The sequence below is a fragment of the Leiobunum rupestre genome, chromosome 8 (assembly GCF_980474605.1).
Source record: "Leiobunum rupestre chromosome 8, qqLeiRupe1.1.hap1, whole genome shotgun sequence".
NCBI lineage: Eukaryota > Metazoa > Arthropoda > Arachnida > Opiliones > Sclerosomatidae > Leiobunum > Leiobunum rupestre.
The window spans coordinates 59692631-59707916 of NC_143391.1; the positions used below are offsets into that span (position 1 = coordinate 59692631).

The 15286-nt window shown below is 33.4% G+C and overlaps 1 protein-coding gene across 1 annotated transcript in view; it reads right to left on the reverse strand.

Annotated features, from left to right (window-relative positions):
• Nucleotides 1-13629, reverse strand: part of LOC149933809 (failed axon connections homolog) — a 28108-nt gene extending 14479 nt beyond the window's left edge. Inside the window, exons 1-2 of the mRNA XM_090155815.1 lie at nt 13527-13629; nt 8962-9157 (exon numbers count right to left, since the gene is read on the reverse strand). Coding sequence (XP_090011941.1) covers nt 8962-9128 — 167 coding nt within the window. The 5' untranslated portion in view covers nt 9129-9157; nt 13527-13629. The remainder of the gene's footprint in view (nt 1-8961; nt 9158-13526) is intronic.
• Nucleotides 13630-15286: the final 1657 nt, after the last annotated feature.

Consider the following 15286-nt stretch of genomic DNA (forward strand, 5'->3'; position numbering starts at 1 on the left):
TAGGCATTGTAATTGTTGTTTCATAAATTCACAAATTATTTACAAACATTGTAACTCCACCCTCCTTAGCTGAGACTTAGAGAGCCCAAAACAAAGGCATTATGAAACTTAAAATAAAATTTAGAAATAAAACTTGAATCAGTGGTATCAGCCGAAGGTCATTTGGAACATTCTATTGTCACCCACAAAAAAGGGAGAGAAGGAACCTATCTAGATAATTTATATTTTAAGGATTTTAGTGGGGTGTGTCAGCGCGAAAATTTCAAATTACATTACGAAAACATAACCCTAAAAAATGGAAAACCCCAGCTTAGTTTGAGACAGTCAGGGTCGGCGACAAAAGTCGGGGATCCCCTGACTTTCGGGGTGGGGGTCAAGGTCCCTGGAACACTAATCCACAGTGAAGATTTTACCAAGTTAATTTGAAATTAAAATTCCCAATGGCATAATGATAATTATTTTTCACATTTTCGTGTAATTCCCAAATCTTATTCAATTTATATTTCATAAAGAAATGGTTTTATATGATAATTGTTAATTTATATAGTTTAATTGCAGGTGTAAAATTATTCGAAATTGTCAAGCAAAAACAAAACATTGCAAAAAAAAATAATTTTTCTTTATAAATAGGGGTGTGCGAGTACTCGGTATCGAGTCAGAGTCCTCGAAATAGGTCATTTTAATACTCATCCGAGTACCCGATTATCACGAAAATGGTAAATAATTACTTTAAGCGGACTCGAGTAAATAGATAATTTCAAAATTACCCGGCGAGTCCAATTTTACCAGGCGAGTCCAATAAAAAATAAATAAAAAATTACTTAGATATTTGGTTACTTTCATACGGCTTTCAATAATTCTGAAATGGCGCTGCCGTAGCGGTTTTTCATTTCTCGATTTGTTCACCATTAGTCATGGCGTCGAGTGTACCTCAGGTTGCCTGTTGTTTTAATTTTAGTTTCTTTCTCAAATCTTTAACAAGGTCGTTTTTTGCTCTAGTCTTATTTTTCTTAGATGTTTTCAAGTTTCTCAAGTTAGTTAAAGTTTTCAAAAATGAATCAAGTTCGTGAAATATGAAAAAAGCCTTTTTAATTAGCAACCACTATTAATAAATTTTCAAAATTAATGATTATTGAAACAACGGTAAATAAATTTAAGACTCGAATTGGACTCGTTCAAAAAATTCCCAACTCGTATTGGACTCTAAAGCTTAAAAACTAGATCTTTACGACTCGAGGACTCTATCAAGTCCTTAATATTTGAACTTGTCGACTCACGAGCCCAAATTGTTAGGACTCGAGACTCAACTATTCAAAAATAGGACTCTCACACCCCTACTTTAGATCCATATTTTTAAGGAAGGCTTATGTTGGTCTTTTATGGTGGGTCCAACTTAAAAAAAAAAACGAAATACCAAATATTTTGGATTGGTTTATTTTATTCAACCCCTGGGAATACCAGATATAAACATGGTTTCTCTGATACCTTAGCATTGTCTATTAGGAAATTTAGCACAAATTTCAGCAAAACCTCGTATATTTACATAATTTATAATAATTTGGTTATTTCCTGAAAATATTTTAAATTTGTACTGAATAATTTTTATTCCCTAATATTTATTTCCTGGTATTCAAGGTTCATATGAACTATGGTAAAATTAATTTACATGCACGCGCGCTATGATGTGAGGGTAGAATTTTTGAGTTTTAATTTTTAACAACCAATGACAAGAACCTCATCAGCAATACGAAAAACCCATTGTAGGGAACAAATTCTTAAATTCCCTATCAACTACTTCCAACAAGAGGAGGCTTATTCAGGTTTGGCAAAAACTGGTATATTTTACCATCTTTAAGGGAGAGCAAAATTGGCAAGACAAGAAATATCTGGCAGAATCTGCACTCAATACTGTTATGAATTATGTAACATGCATGCACCAATATGGGTACAACTGATATATCCGCTATTCGTGGCGGATTTGCACAAATTTATTTATCATAACAGTAGTGAGTCATTCCAGGTCAAATCAACCAGGTCCATACCCCTCAAGTTACCGATTTTGATGAAATTTGGTGAACAGGTGTAGTTATGAATAAAACCAACCCCTGAAAAGCAGAAATGCTGAAAAGGTTTTTTGAGGGGAGTTACAGGACGAAATGTATTTTGGGCGGTTTTCAAAATGCCAGTTGCGCTTTAGCTATAAAATCAGTATAACTTCAGTTTGAAAAGTGATATAAATATGCCTAATGGCTTATTTTCAAGGTAATTAATCAATTAATGCCCCAGATTATTATTTTCAAAAAATTTGAAAATTTGAAAACAAATTGAAATTTGAAATTTGGAAGTCACCTATTCGTGGATACCCAAAATAGCTATATTTAGAAAAATTATTTTTTGGCTTGTATTGCCTTATTTGATCACATTACATAATCCGTAAAAATATTTTCTTGTGTTTTCCAGTTTTAACGAAGTTACAATCAATTTACCTTACCCCCGCGCCACAACCAATTTAATTTTTTTTGGGGGGGATTTTTAAAATTTTATTTATTTTCCTTGTGAACAACCAAATTTCCTCGTATTTTTTTAAACTTATTATCAGTTCCCCCAAGGTGTACTCCTGCTATACAAACACTTAAATATAATTGTTTCATTATTTGTGGAATTAGGGGCAAAGTTTACTCCACCGCATATTTTGTTTGTTGGTTTCTGTTGAGAATTCTCATTAACTCGACTACGTTAAATAAATAAAACTGTAGTAAAATTCATAGTTAGTTTATTTACATATTAAGATATTAACAGCTTGCTGTTATGAAGGCTGGGAGAGAAGTGTTACACAATGTCTGCCATCAGCAGACGAACCATACTAGTTCAGTTCAGTTCAGTCAAGTGTGAACTGAACTGCTCCATCAATTAAACAATTAGCTAATAAACACCTGTTATAGCAAAGACTATATATTCATACAACAGTTTCAAATAGCTTATTAACAACAGACTTGTATAGTACAAAGTTCACCATAAAAGAGGGATCTGTATGGGGGTAATAAACGGTAGGTCTGCATGCGTACGAGAAACAACAGAAGTACGCTTCGAATGACCTTGGCAAGGAATCACTATTTTTATTACGTAGCGCGCCTGCGCGGTTTTTTTTTTTTCAAAAAACATTTTTCAGTTTTAGTTTTGATTTGGAGCGTCACTTTGGTGTGTCTCTTCACGACTTTGTTTACTGGCGTTAGAAGTCGGTCAGATTTTTTGTCTTCTTACAAATTAAATTGTGAAGATAGTTTCTCAACATCGCGATGGATATTTTAAAGTGTTATTTTGGTGAACTAAACGATGAAGTTTGTTTTAAAGTTAAAGAACTAAATGAGGAGAAAAATCGAAGCTTGGAAATTAAATACTATGGAAGATCAGATTTCACTTCAGAGGAAGTTTTGTTGATTAGCATCAGAAGTGGACAAAAAAGTGGCCTAATATTTGTCAACTGCACACAAATTCTTATTTACATCACTATGAAAAAAGACAACTTATATGCTGTGACCCATTACGAAAACACAAGACAAAGATAAAAACCAATTTGAGACCTGTAACGTTGGATCTACATTATAAATCTAAACGACTTGAGCTCGAATCAAACTTAGCACAAACTGCGTAAAGTTAATATCTCATATGGAACCGACAACTGCTTTTGAAGACACTGATATTGATCAAACACCATCTAGCCTCGCTACTGATTCTCAAGGAACAGTTTCCACAATGGATGAAGTTATCATGGAAGAAGATAACTCTCAAACTCTTTTCAGTTCACCTAAAACCCCAGTTCTATCCAAAGTCAACGAATCTTTAAAAATAATCGGTGAGTCACCCGTGAAAAAGAAAAATCTCATGAAGGTGAAAAGTTACCCTTCCAATAAATTAAAATCTATTGAAGCTGTTTATGAGAAGGCGTTCGATAAAATTAGAGGGGTTTCAGTAACTGACACAGATGAAAACATGATAGCGGAACAAAATTACTTGGATCAAATGATTAACCAACTAAAACACAAATTTAATATATCAGAAAATAGAAGCGATAAAATTCAAGTTTTAACTGTATTACCCAAAGGATGGAGTGCCTCCAAAATCCAGCAAGAATTTGGAGCGACAAACTACATGATAAGACGTACCAAGAAGCTTGTGGAAGAAAAAGGAATCTTGAGTACACCCAACCCCAAACCTGGGAAAAATCTGGAACAGAATACGGTGGATAGTGTGAGGAATTTCTATGAAAATGAGGAATGCAGTGGCCGAACTCTTCCAGGCAAGAAAGATTTTAAAAGCATCCGTGAATTTGACCAAAGAGTACACAAACAGAAAAGACTCATTTTGTGCAATTTAAAGGAACTACATCAAATGTTTAAGTCAATGCACAGTGAAATACAAATATCCTTTACTAAGTTTGCCGAATTAAGACCAAAAAACTGCATACTCGCTGGATCCTCTGGTACTCATTCTACTTGCGTATGCAAGTATCATCAAAATGTGAAGTTAAAAATTGGAGGTGTTAGGTTAGGGGAACTGACGAAAGACCGTAGCTGGCATTTGAAAAGTTATAAAGATTGTCTGAAGAGCGTTGTCTGTGTCAATCCGACAGAAGACTGTTTTCTGAAAGAATGTGAGGAATGCCCAGGATTTTACGAACTCAGAAACTACATCGAAAATATAATTGATGAGGAAAGTATCGACACTGTCACCTTCAGACAATGGATCAACGTGGATAGAAGCACTCTTGAAGTTATACAAAAAAATTCTTTAGAATTTGTGGATGAACTTCTTGAAAATTTAGAAGAGCTTTTAACGCATGATCATATTACAACAGAGCAATCGTTGTATTTACAACAGAGAAAAGCGTCCCTAGTTCCAGGATATGCCCTCATCATCGGCGACTTTTCTGAAAATTATACTGCAACCGTCGGGATTTTCCCCCTAGCTTCCATCAGCCTAAGCAAATGGTAAGGATTCTTACCATTGACAGCTTGACATTCCTATTTCCTATGAGACCAGAACAATCTCTTTATACACATTATTATTTACCTATTATTCTTTTAATGTTCCTACTTATTACTTATTGGCATAGGCTTATATTGAACTGAGCTTAGTTAGCTAAACTTTAGCAGTCGACGTTAGTGACGTCATGGACGGCATGTTTGAGGTAGACGTCACTTAGAGCACGTCTCTCATGACGTCGTTAAATGATCTTTTTTACACCTTTTTGGCTGTATGCCCATTGTGGCAGTATATAAAGGGAGGTTAGCTAGGATTTAGAGAGATTGATAGTGATGATGCTGTTGGAGTAGGTTGATTAGGTAGTTAGTAGGAGATATTATTATTTAGTTGTAAATAAAAGTATATTTTGTAATGTTAGGTTAAAATTATTATATGTTAGAAAGAGTTAGTGTATTGTTGACTTTTCATAATCCCGCCATTCTTCACTCTTACGGAGGAAGTCAGTAATTATTACTTTAAAATTAGTGCTATGCTATGTATGCTGCACAATGGTAACTAAGTATATGATGTTTTGTGTTTTGTTACTCTTTCATCTTAAGTTTATTATTGTATTTAATTGAAGAAATGTTACTTTTTGATTATTGTTATTGCTACCACTACCTAAATCACCTCAAATAAATAATGATTGGAACTTCTTTGGTGCTGTCGTAAATTGTAATGCTCTCTCACTCTCACGCACTAACGTGGTTAAGGTACAATCGAACTAGGTTGTAACTGGAGAAAGATATCGGTTACAATACGTTTATAGCGCAAGACGCAATTCAGTCTTTTCACTGGGCATCGGATCAAGCCACTCTCCATCCATTTGTTTGCTATTACAGAGAACATATCGGAGGACCATTAAACCATGTTAACTATGTTGTAATATCTGATAGCATAAAGCATGATGCTACAACTGTTCACGTGTTTTTAATGAAACTTATTGAGTTTTTGTAAAAAGCTTTAACTGGTTTGCGGGGAGTTGTTTACTACTCAGATGGTGCTCCTTCCCAATATAAAAATTTCAAGAATGTAACAAACTTATGCTACCATGAAGAGGACACAAATGGAATAACCGCTGAATGGCATTTTTTTGCAACTTCCTACGGTAAAGGCCCTTGTGATGGCCTTGGAGGGTGTGTGAAAAGACTCGCAGCCATGGCTAGTCTAAACAACACCATTATTCTAAATCCAGAGCAACTTTTCACGTGGGCCAAAGCAAAGTGGCATTCAAATGAAGAAGGACTTGACAAAATACCTTTTGAATTTGTGAGACAAAATGAAAAGCACTTTAAAAGTTCGTTACGAAAATGCTCATCGGATTAAAGGAATTAGATCTATTCATTCAGTTGTACCGATAAAAAAAAGTGAAGTAAAAACCAAAATAATGTCATCCTCAACTAAATCTACGACAGTTAAAGTCCAAAAAGAATCTGAAAGTCACATTTTACCTTGGTCAGATATTCGTGGGTTCATTGTTGCGAAACGAGACGGTAAATGGTGGCTGGCATTCATTTCAGAGAAAATCGATGTCCATCAAGAGCTAGAATTATGCTTTCTTCACCCTCATGGACCAGCTGCTTCATATCGTTACCCTAATGAAGAAGACCGAGGACGGCTTCTCCGTAGAGATGTCCTGGTTATTGCAAACCCTACTACAAGAACGGGTAGATTATGGAAGTTAACAGCTGCGGAAACGATAAAAGCTGAAAAAGCACTAACTATAAGTGCTAAGACTTTGTAAATTCTTTAATCATAAAATTGATTTCTCAGTACTATACAAGTCTGTTGCTGATAAGCTATTTGAAACCAACAAACAAAATATGGTGCGGTGGAGTAAACTTTGCCCTTAATTTCACAAATAATGAAACAATTATATTTAAGTGTTTATATAGCAGGAGTACACATTGGGGGAACTGATAATAAGTTTTAAAAAATACGAGGAAATTTAGTTGTTCACAAGGAAAAAAAACAAAATTGGTTGAGGCGCGGGGTAAGGTAAATTGATTGTAACTTCGTTAAAACTGGAAAACATAAGAAAATATTTTTACAGATTACGTAATGTGATCAAATAAGGCAATACAAGCCAAAAAATAATTTTTCTAAATATAGCTATTTTGGGTATCCACGAATAGGTGACTTCCAAATTTCAAATTTCAATTTGTTTTCAAATTTTCAAATTTTTTGAAAATAATAATCTGGGGCATTAATTGATTAATTACCTTGAAAATAAGCCATTAGGCATATTTATATCACTTTTCAAACTGAAGTTATACTGATTTTATAGCTAAAGCGCAACTGGCATTTTGAAAACGGCCAAAATACATTTCGTCCTGTAACTCCCCTCAAAAAACCTTTTCAGCATTTCTGCTTTTCAGGGGTTGGTTTTATGCATAACTACACCTGTTCACCAAATTTCATCAAAATCGGTAACTTGAGGGGTATGGACCTGGTTGATTTGACCTGGAATGACTCTAGTGTATATGATCAAATCATTCTAAAAGATGGTTCAGTACACTGTTATACCATTTTATTCTAATTATTCATGAAAAAAAGTTGGTAAGGTCAAATCTGAATTTTTCTTTTCATTTTACATGATACACATTTTCTATCACAAATCAAATATCGTTGTTTTTATTTGTTTACACTATTAGCCCCCTGTCAAAAAAAGGGTATTATCTAGCTTCTGAAGTCTAGCTGGCATACGTGGCGCAGATAATCAAATAAAGTATTACCATTAGTTAATTTAGAATTTTCTTTTGAAATGTTTTCCTTCACTAAAAAATGTAAAATTTATTTTAAAAATCCCACGAAATTGTCGTTTAAATTTGGGCTATTTTAGTCAGAGTTTGGGTTGGTGAAAAAATTATAGATTATAGATATTTTTGCTGATAGATATTGATTTTCTCAAATTAAAAAGAAATTCTAGACTAATATTTAATATTTTACTTTGGCATTATTACAAATCAAATTTTGGCATTTTTAAATCCTCCATTGATAGTTATTTTAAATAATCAGCCCTGTTTTGGAGAAGACGATTTTGAATTTATAAGAAATATAATTTCCATGTATATATCCCTTACCAAAAAATAAGTTGGCTAAAAACCACTTAGGACAACTTGTATATCAACTTGGTTTTTAGTTTGTATTTGGGACAAATGCCTACTTAAAAATAACTTAAATCTTCTTTATTAATAAACTTATTTACATTTAACTACTTAAAAGCAACTTAAATCCTACTAGGGAAACATCTAAAATTCAACTTAAAAATATTATGTAATTTCCTGACTACTAAAAACCAACTATTATAAACTTAGCAAAAGCAGTATTTTCCTACCAACTGAATAACAACTTATTACCCCTTTAATAGTAGCTTGAAATATGCTGACAACTTGAGCCTACTTAATACCAACTCAATATCAACTAATAATGTGTATACAAACTAAATACAAACCGAAATCCAACTTATTTTTTGGTTAGGGTAGTGCTACATTGCTTGCACTTTGCTGATATGTATATACTTAGAAACATGTCTAAGAATCCATTGCCAGCATGCTGCGAAAATGGCTCAAGAAATAGGTGGGGTTTAAGTAAGTTAAGTGTAAGAAGTAATGTGTTTTTCCAGATTCATTAGCTGACTGCTGTCGCTAAGAAACCATACTTCAGGAAGAAAATGAAACACACTCACTCGGAAACCAGTTAGTTTTCACAATGAAGATCTTTAAAACTTTGTCACACTTTTTGGGAAACTGGAATAGTTCCTCGTGAAACCACGTGTGTAGATGGTTAAATAGAGAGCAAGCAAGGTAAGTGAAATTCTATTCGATACAAATAGTAGCTGAGTCTAGCATAACACATCGCAAACCAAATATTCACAGTAAACGGCCGCACCTATTCCTATGAGAAAGCTCGTACTTTACAGAATTATGTTATACATACTTTTTCTTCAAATAATTTATCACTTTGGTTGTTAGTTTAACGCCAACTCCAACGATGATCACAGTTACAGTTGCCTTACACAAAGAATTAAACTGAGAACCAGAACTTCTCCCATAAATATCATTGAGATCAGCGGCTCTCCATGATGTTACTGATTTGTACGGCATAATGTCTTTTCTCAAACACTCAATTTGATCTATAGAAAATAAGGCCTTAAAATAAGTCAATTAGTTTAATTAGTAAATGTTGAAAAGATCAAAGAATTGATCAATTTTTAAACACTCTTGAGATATTTAAATTAAATTGTGTAGTTTTCGCAAGAGAACATTTTGAAACTACTAGTTTACAATTAATACAAACTGGTGTTTCAAACTCAGTTCAATTTTAAGAAGCTTCTACTATATTAAATTATGGAAATTCACATAAATGTTCTTTTCCCCTGGGAAATTAAAAATTAAAAACTTATATAGTTCCTTAAAGGCAGTATTGTAACTGATTTCGTATAAAATAATGGGACACCTGTTAACGGTGCATTTTGCTCAAAACAGTTTTATTGAGGATATTTCAAGATAATTTATAAAAGCTAATAATCGTTAAAATTCCCCTTACCAAAAAATAAGTTGGTTATTAGTTGGTATTCACATTTAAGTTGATATTAAGTTGATTTTAAGTGGTCAGCATATTTCAGTAAACTAGTTAAGTTGGTAATAAGTTGGTTTTAAGTTGGTGGGAAAATGCCTTTTTCTTTAAGTTGGTATTTAGTTGATTTTTAGTGGTCTTTATGAAGTAACATTTTAAGTAAGTTTTAAGTTGGCTTTAAGTGGTCTTTATTAAGTAACATTTTAAGTAAGTTTTAAGTTGGCTTTAAGTGGTCTTTATTAAGTAACATTTTAAGTAGGTTTTTAATTGGTATTTGTCTCAAATACCTTGTCTCAAATACCAACTTAAATAGTTCTTAGACCACTTATTTTTTGGTAAGGGAAGTACTTTCCCATCAACTTAATAACAACTTATAACCCCTTTAACTAGTTTATTGAAATATTGTGACCACTTGAGCCTACTTAAAACCTACTTAACGTCAACTAAAGAGTGTATACCAACTAAATACCAACTAAAATCCAACTTATTTTTTGGTAAGTGATAGCTTTCATTTGTTTTCCTAAGCCTAAACAGAAAGAACATATAACGAGCGGTTTAACTGGCTTTCAAAATTTAAACCTGGTTTTGCAATTAAAAACTACGACACTTACATGTGCACGAAACACTTAAATGATTATGAATAATTCTTTAAAACTCAGCGTTGGCTTGATATATCAAAACCAGCCATTACTGCCTAAGGCAGCGGTTACCAAAAGGTGTTCCGCGGAACCCTGGGGTTCTGTAAAAGGGTCACAGGGGTTCCGAGAATTTGCAGCGCGGCCATCTTTGTTTGTGTCAAGAGTTTAAGATGAGTTAAAAAATGAGTTGGGGTTCCGCCAGAATTAGGTGGATAATTTAGGGTTCCATAGCAAAATAAAATTGGGAACCGCTGGCCTAAGGTATGTAATGCTTTTAAGAATGATTAGACTATTGAAATTGACAATCATTCCTTTTATCTCTAGTTGCGAATATTTTAAAACGTCAGTTAGAAGCAATGTCAATCCTAAAGGTAGTGGATTGAAACTAGGATCCAATTGAAATGGACTACACAATAACACTAGTAGTGGAACTAAACTATGATCATCAATTAGAAGACAAACTAGTGAAAATATGTCAGACAAAAACTTCACAAACTTGTGAACAAATAAAAGGCCAGCATATACTTGATCACAGTTATGTTCAACATAATGATGATAACCATGATTACGGTCCAGATATTTCACAGGCTCATGATCATGGGCTATATAATAATAAATGTACAAATGTATTAAACAGTAATGACCCTCAAAATGTTTTACAAGGAGTATTTCTTGAAAAACCAGATGAAACACAAATAATTTCTCACGTGGAGACAGATTTGACTTGTAAAAGCCCTCAGTTGGAGAAAGTTTTTCACATTATAAGGTCTTTTCAACATGGAATGAAAATTTTTACGATGAACTATCAAACTGGGGGAGCTGTTATTATGATATCAATTAGTACCGAATATAACCTTTCACTTTGTCTAATGAACCAGGCAGTAGCTGAGCACCCTCTTATCCCGAGGGAAAAGGGGAAAAAATGCAAGTGATCAACTTGCACTTTTTTTTTCTTTTCCCTCATTTCTTTGCAAAAAAGTTATATTTTGAGCCAGGAACTAGTTCATCCACCCATATGGGTATATTGACTAAAGACATAGCTGAAGATGCAACTTGCCTATCCAAATTTTGTGTACCATGGCACATTTTAGTCAAAAGTCCATTGAAATTTTCAAACTGAAAACAGGATGTTTCAATAAGAGGACCCAAATTTACATAAACGTCAGTTAAATGAAGGAGCCCATGAATGTTTGCGGTCATGTGTCTTTTTCCGTATAGTTTTTCAAAGTCTGAGACATATTCAATAAGCACATCCTTTGTGATGCGAAGTTCATTGATTGAACACCCAATTGTGTTTAGGCTATATATACCGAACACCAAGAGTGAATGATGCTGAAAATATCTTAGAAGTATTAAATCATAGATCAAAGAAATAGAATAATACAGCAGGAAGTATTTATATTCCGAAGCTTTCCAATGTGCTAGATCTTCAGTTGACCGCGGCACTCATTCAACAAAAGATGGTGGAGATATCAAAAGCAGTCTTTTATTAATACAACCTTTCATTTTAGAGAAAGAGAAACCTTCACGTGAATAGCGAAAGGAGCTTCTTCGTAACTCCAAGAAAAATACCATGCATAACATCCAGGGATGTATAATTTATAATGTCTGGTACAATTTTACTCAAAATTGTAGGTCCTTTTACACATAATATGGGTCTTTCTGATAGCGAAGCTTCTTTATAATGTCTGGTACAATTTTACTCAAAATTGTAGGTCCTTTTACACCTAATATGGGTCTTTCTGATAGCGAAGCTTCTTGTGCTAGGGTAACTGTTTCATCGTCAGTTCTTGATCTGGTATGAGCGTTATTAAAGGGATATATATGGACTTTTGAATTTTCAGTTATTTTAAAGTTTTCCCCATTTGTATACAAAAAGCACAGCCATATGCCCCATTAAATTCAACAAAATTAAGAGCCATGGCTTTGGCTGGTAGGTCACATGTACCACATAGCACCGTACCGCGAAGTATAATTTTTCTATTGATATCAGGTGATTTCACTTTTATTCCATTGGCCAGGGTCAAAAGTTCAGTGTGCCATGAAATGAAAAAAAATTTATCACCGGCTTTTTCACACCAATCCAAATTGCAGCTAGTATCATATGGTCTTGTTGAATTCTTTTTTGATATGGAAGTTCATTTATAGTCACATACTTTTTCTAGAAGAATGAAAAAGTTGAACACCATCAGTGTTCCACATGAATGTAATATGGTCTGGGTTTGAAAGGAAGCTGTTATTTTCAAAGTACTTTCTATAAATGAAACTATTACACATACTACCGATACAATCGTTATGTCCAGTTTTAAACCTTTCTTGTAAACTATTTTAAAAGCCTGCCCTCTTCATCATGGCTCTTATTTGATGAGACACTGAAAGTTCAATTTGATGGCAAATATTAACATCTACTGTTAAATCAGTATTACAGTTCAAATATTCCAACTCGATAGAAAACTCATTTAAACACGTAGCACAGAACGTTTTGTATATTGGACATAGAATGGTACCTTGTGGTTCACCATAATTTACAATTTGGGGCTCACTATAGTTATTGTTTACACAGACAATTGTTTTCTGTCCTTTAAATAACTACTTAACCAGCTGAGAGCACAACCCCTAATACCAATTTTTTCCAATTTGACCATTGAAATGTTGTGAGAAATGTTTTCGAATGTCTTGGCTAAGTCTAGAAATATAGCCACGGCAAACTACCCACAGTTGAAAGCTTACCACTATTAAAATTTTATTGTTTATTTAAATGTCTATTTGTTTCCACAGTTAAAATTTCGGTCTTATGGTAACATTCTTTATATTACAACCTTTCACAACCGATCCACTAGAAATAGAGGCATACATCCAAATCATTAACATACTGGTTTACAAAGTCATCCTGTGGTTAGGAATCTAACACCTTAACAGGCTGCAGTAGTATCTTCTACTTATACTATTACTTATGACAAAGTTTATTGCCTTTATCTGTTTTCGCCGTCCATGTGATTGGTGTATGAACAGTTTCCTACTTTAAGTGATGGATGAGTTTGAGCTGAAGCAAAATATATTGCTTTTAAAAAGTAGTTGCTATCAGATCCTGACAGCATTGAACACAGGGTCAAATGAAAATTCAAAATAAAACTGTCAATTACAGTGACAGATTTCCAGAGCAGTCACAGCGTCACTTTACTCTCCTATTTCTTATGCGTTAAAAATAGGCCTGGACCTTATGTTATATAATAAATGTCTAAATTTTCATACAGATTTTACTATAGGCTTTAAAAATTAATAACTTACAATTTTAAATATTCGTTTCTGTTTTCTACAAAATGCTCCGTGCGGATTCCTTTCCAAAATCAAACCATTTTATTTTTGACAGTTGTTGCATGTAACAGTAATTGAAAAATGATACGTCTATTTTCACATGAAATTCTAGATGAAATAGCGCTGCAGTGTTTCCGGTTATAATCTTATTTATCCCTCTGCCAGTTCTAGGAAATGCTCTTTTAGACCTTTTATCAACCTTTCAATTCATTTTTTAACTTACACAATAATTTATGGTTATTGTAAAATCAATTTAAATTATTTGGGAACTAAACTCCTATTAAATTATAAAAACATTTTTTTTTCCTTGTACGAAAATATCTAATACAAAATTTACGAATAATATTTCATCTTCCTCTTTAGAAAATAAAATCTAAGCATCACAAACATGATCCTGCATTTCTTTAAACATTGTTATGAATTTGCAACTGAAATCTATGGCTACGCCATAGAAATCTTATAACATAGAATGATTCCGTATAAATACAAAATGGGCCAATTATATTTTCGGAGGTTTCGTAATTATCAGCCAATCACGATTCAAAGAGTGACTACGGCAACGACTCGTTGTCATCTAGTTTGAGTTACTGAAAATAATAATTTGATTTTAGATTAAGTCACCTTAAGAACCCGCATTTGATTGGACCACGTCAATCGAGTCACGGCCCCCTGCGCGCGCTCACGTGATCGAGTTTAATGTAGTTTTTAAACATGGTAGACTGGTTCTTTACTCGTAAAGATATTTCTCTTATATGCAAACGTTTTGGATAACTATTGCGTTGTTTGTTGTTATGGCTCCTCGATGTTTCATTTCCGCATGTAGAAAACGATTTGCGGTGGACGGTTATGTGTCGTTGTACAGGTAAAAGTTTGGGTTTCCTTAAGCTGCCTCGGGGCAATTTGAAATGTTAACAAACGGCGGGCTTTCAAATTGATGATTTGCTAAAAGTTACTTCAGGAAGTTCAGTGAGCCTAGTGGAATAACAACTCAGGACTATAATTACTGCAATATCCGTTTTTTAAAAAACACTTTATTCAGCATTGTAAATATCGGTCTTCGCGATCGTTGAGTACTATATCTTATGTTGTTTAACAATGGAATGTTGAATTTTAGCAGAGTGCGAGACATTTATCTTGGCTAAGCTTCTAAGACCAAAAGCACATTATTAAATAGAAGGTAAAGTTTTGAAAAATAAGACAATTATCAGTATGATTGTTGCTGTTTAATTCAATGACTGTCATCAATTCGTCATAAGTGTCATTCGTTAGTGTAATGTATTTTTTCTGGGATATAATTACTCTTTCATAAGGTTTTTGTTTATCTAAGTTTCTACAAACATAATAATAAATATAATGTTACTTACTTTAAATGTGAAATAACCTTTAAATACAAAGGTTAATACTAAAGACCTTCACTGCTTCTCCCAAAACTGCCATTGACATTGCCTGTTATTTTCAAAGTTAGGCCTATGTCAGGCCTACGCTTAAATATTTTCAAAGCAAACCTAAACGAAATCTTTTTTATGTTCCTCACAATGGCATTTAAATATTCCTTATAATAAGTAAATATGAAAACAAAACGAAAAGTTCAAAAAATCTTAACACTTTTATTAAATAAAAATCCAAAAACGTTGAAGTGGTTCATGTGAAAAACTCCAGCATAAATACTGGAAATTCTGCGATCTTGGATCGGATGGATCCTGTAAAAATCGTCTGAGCTTCTACTATTTTTA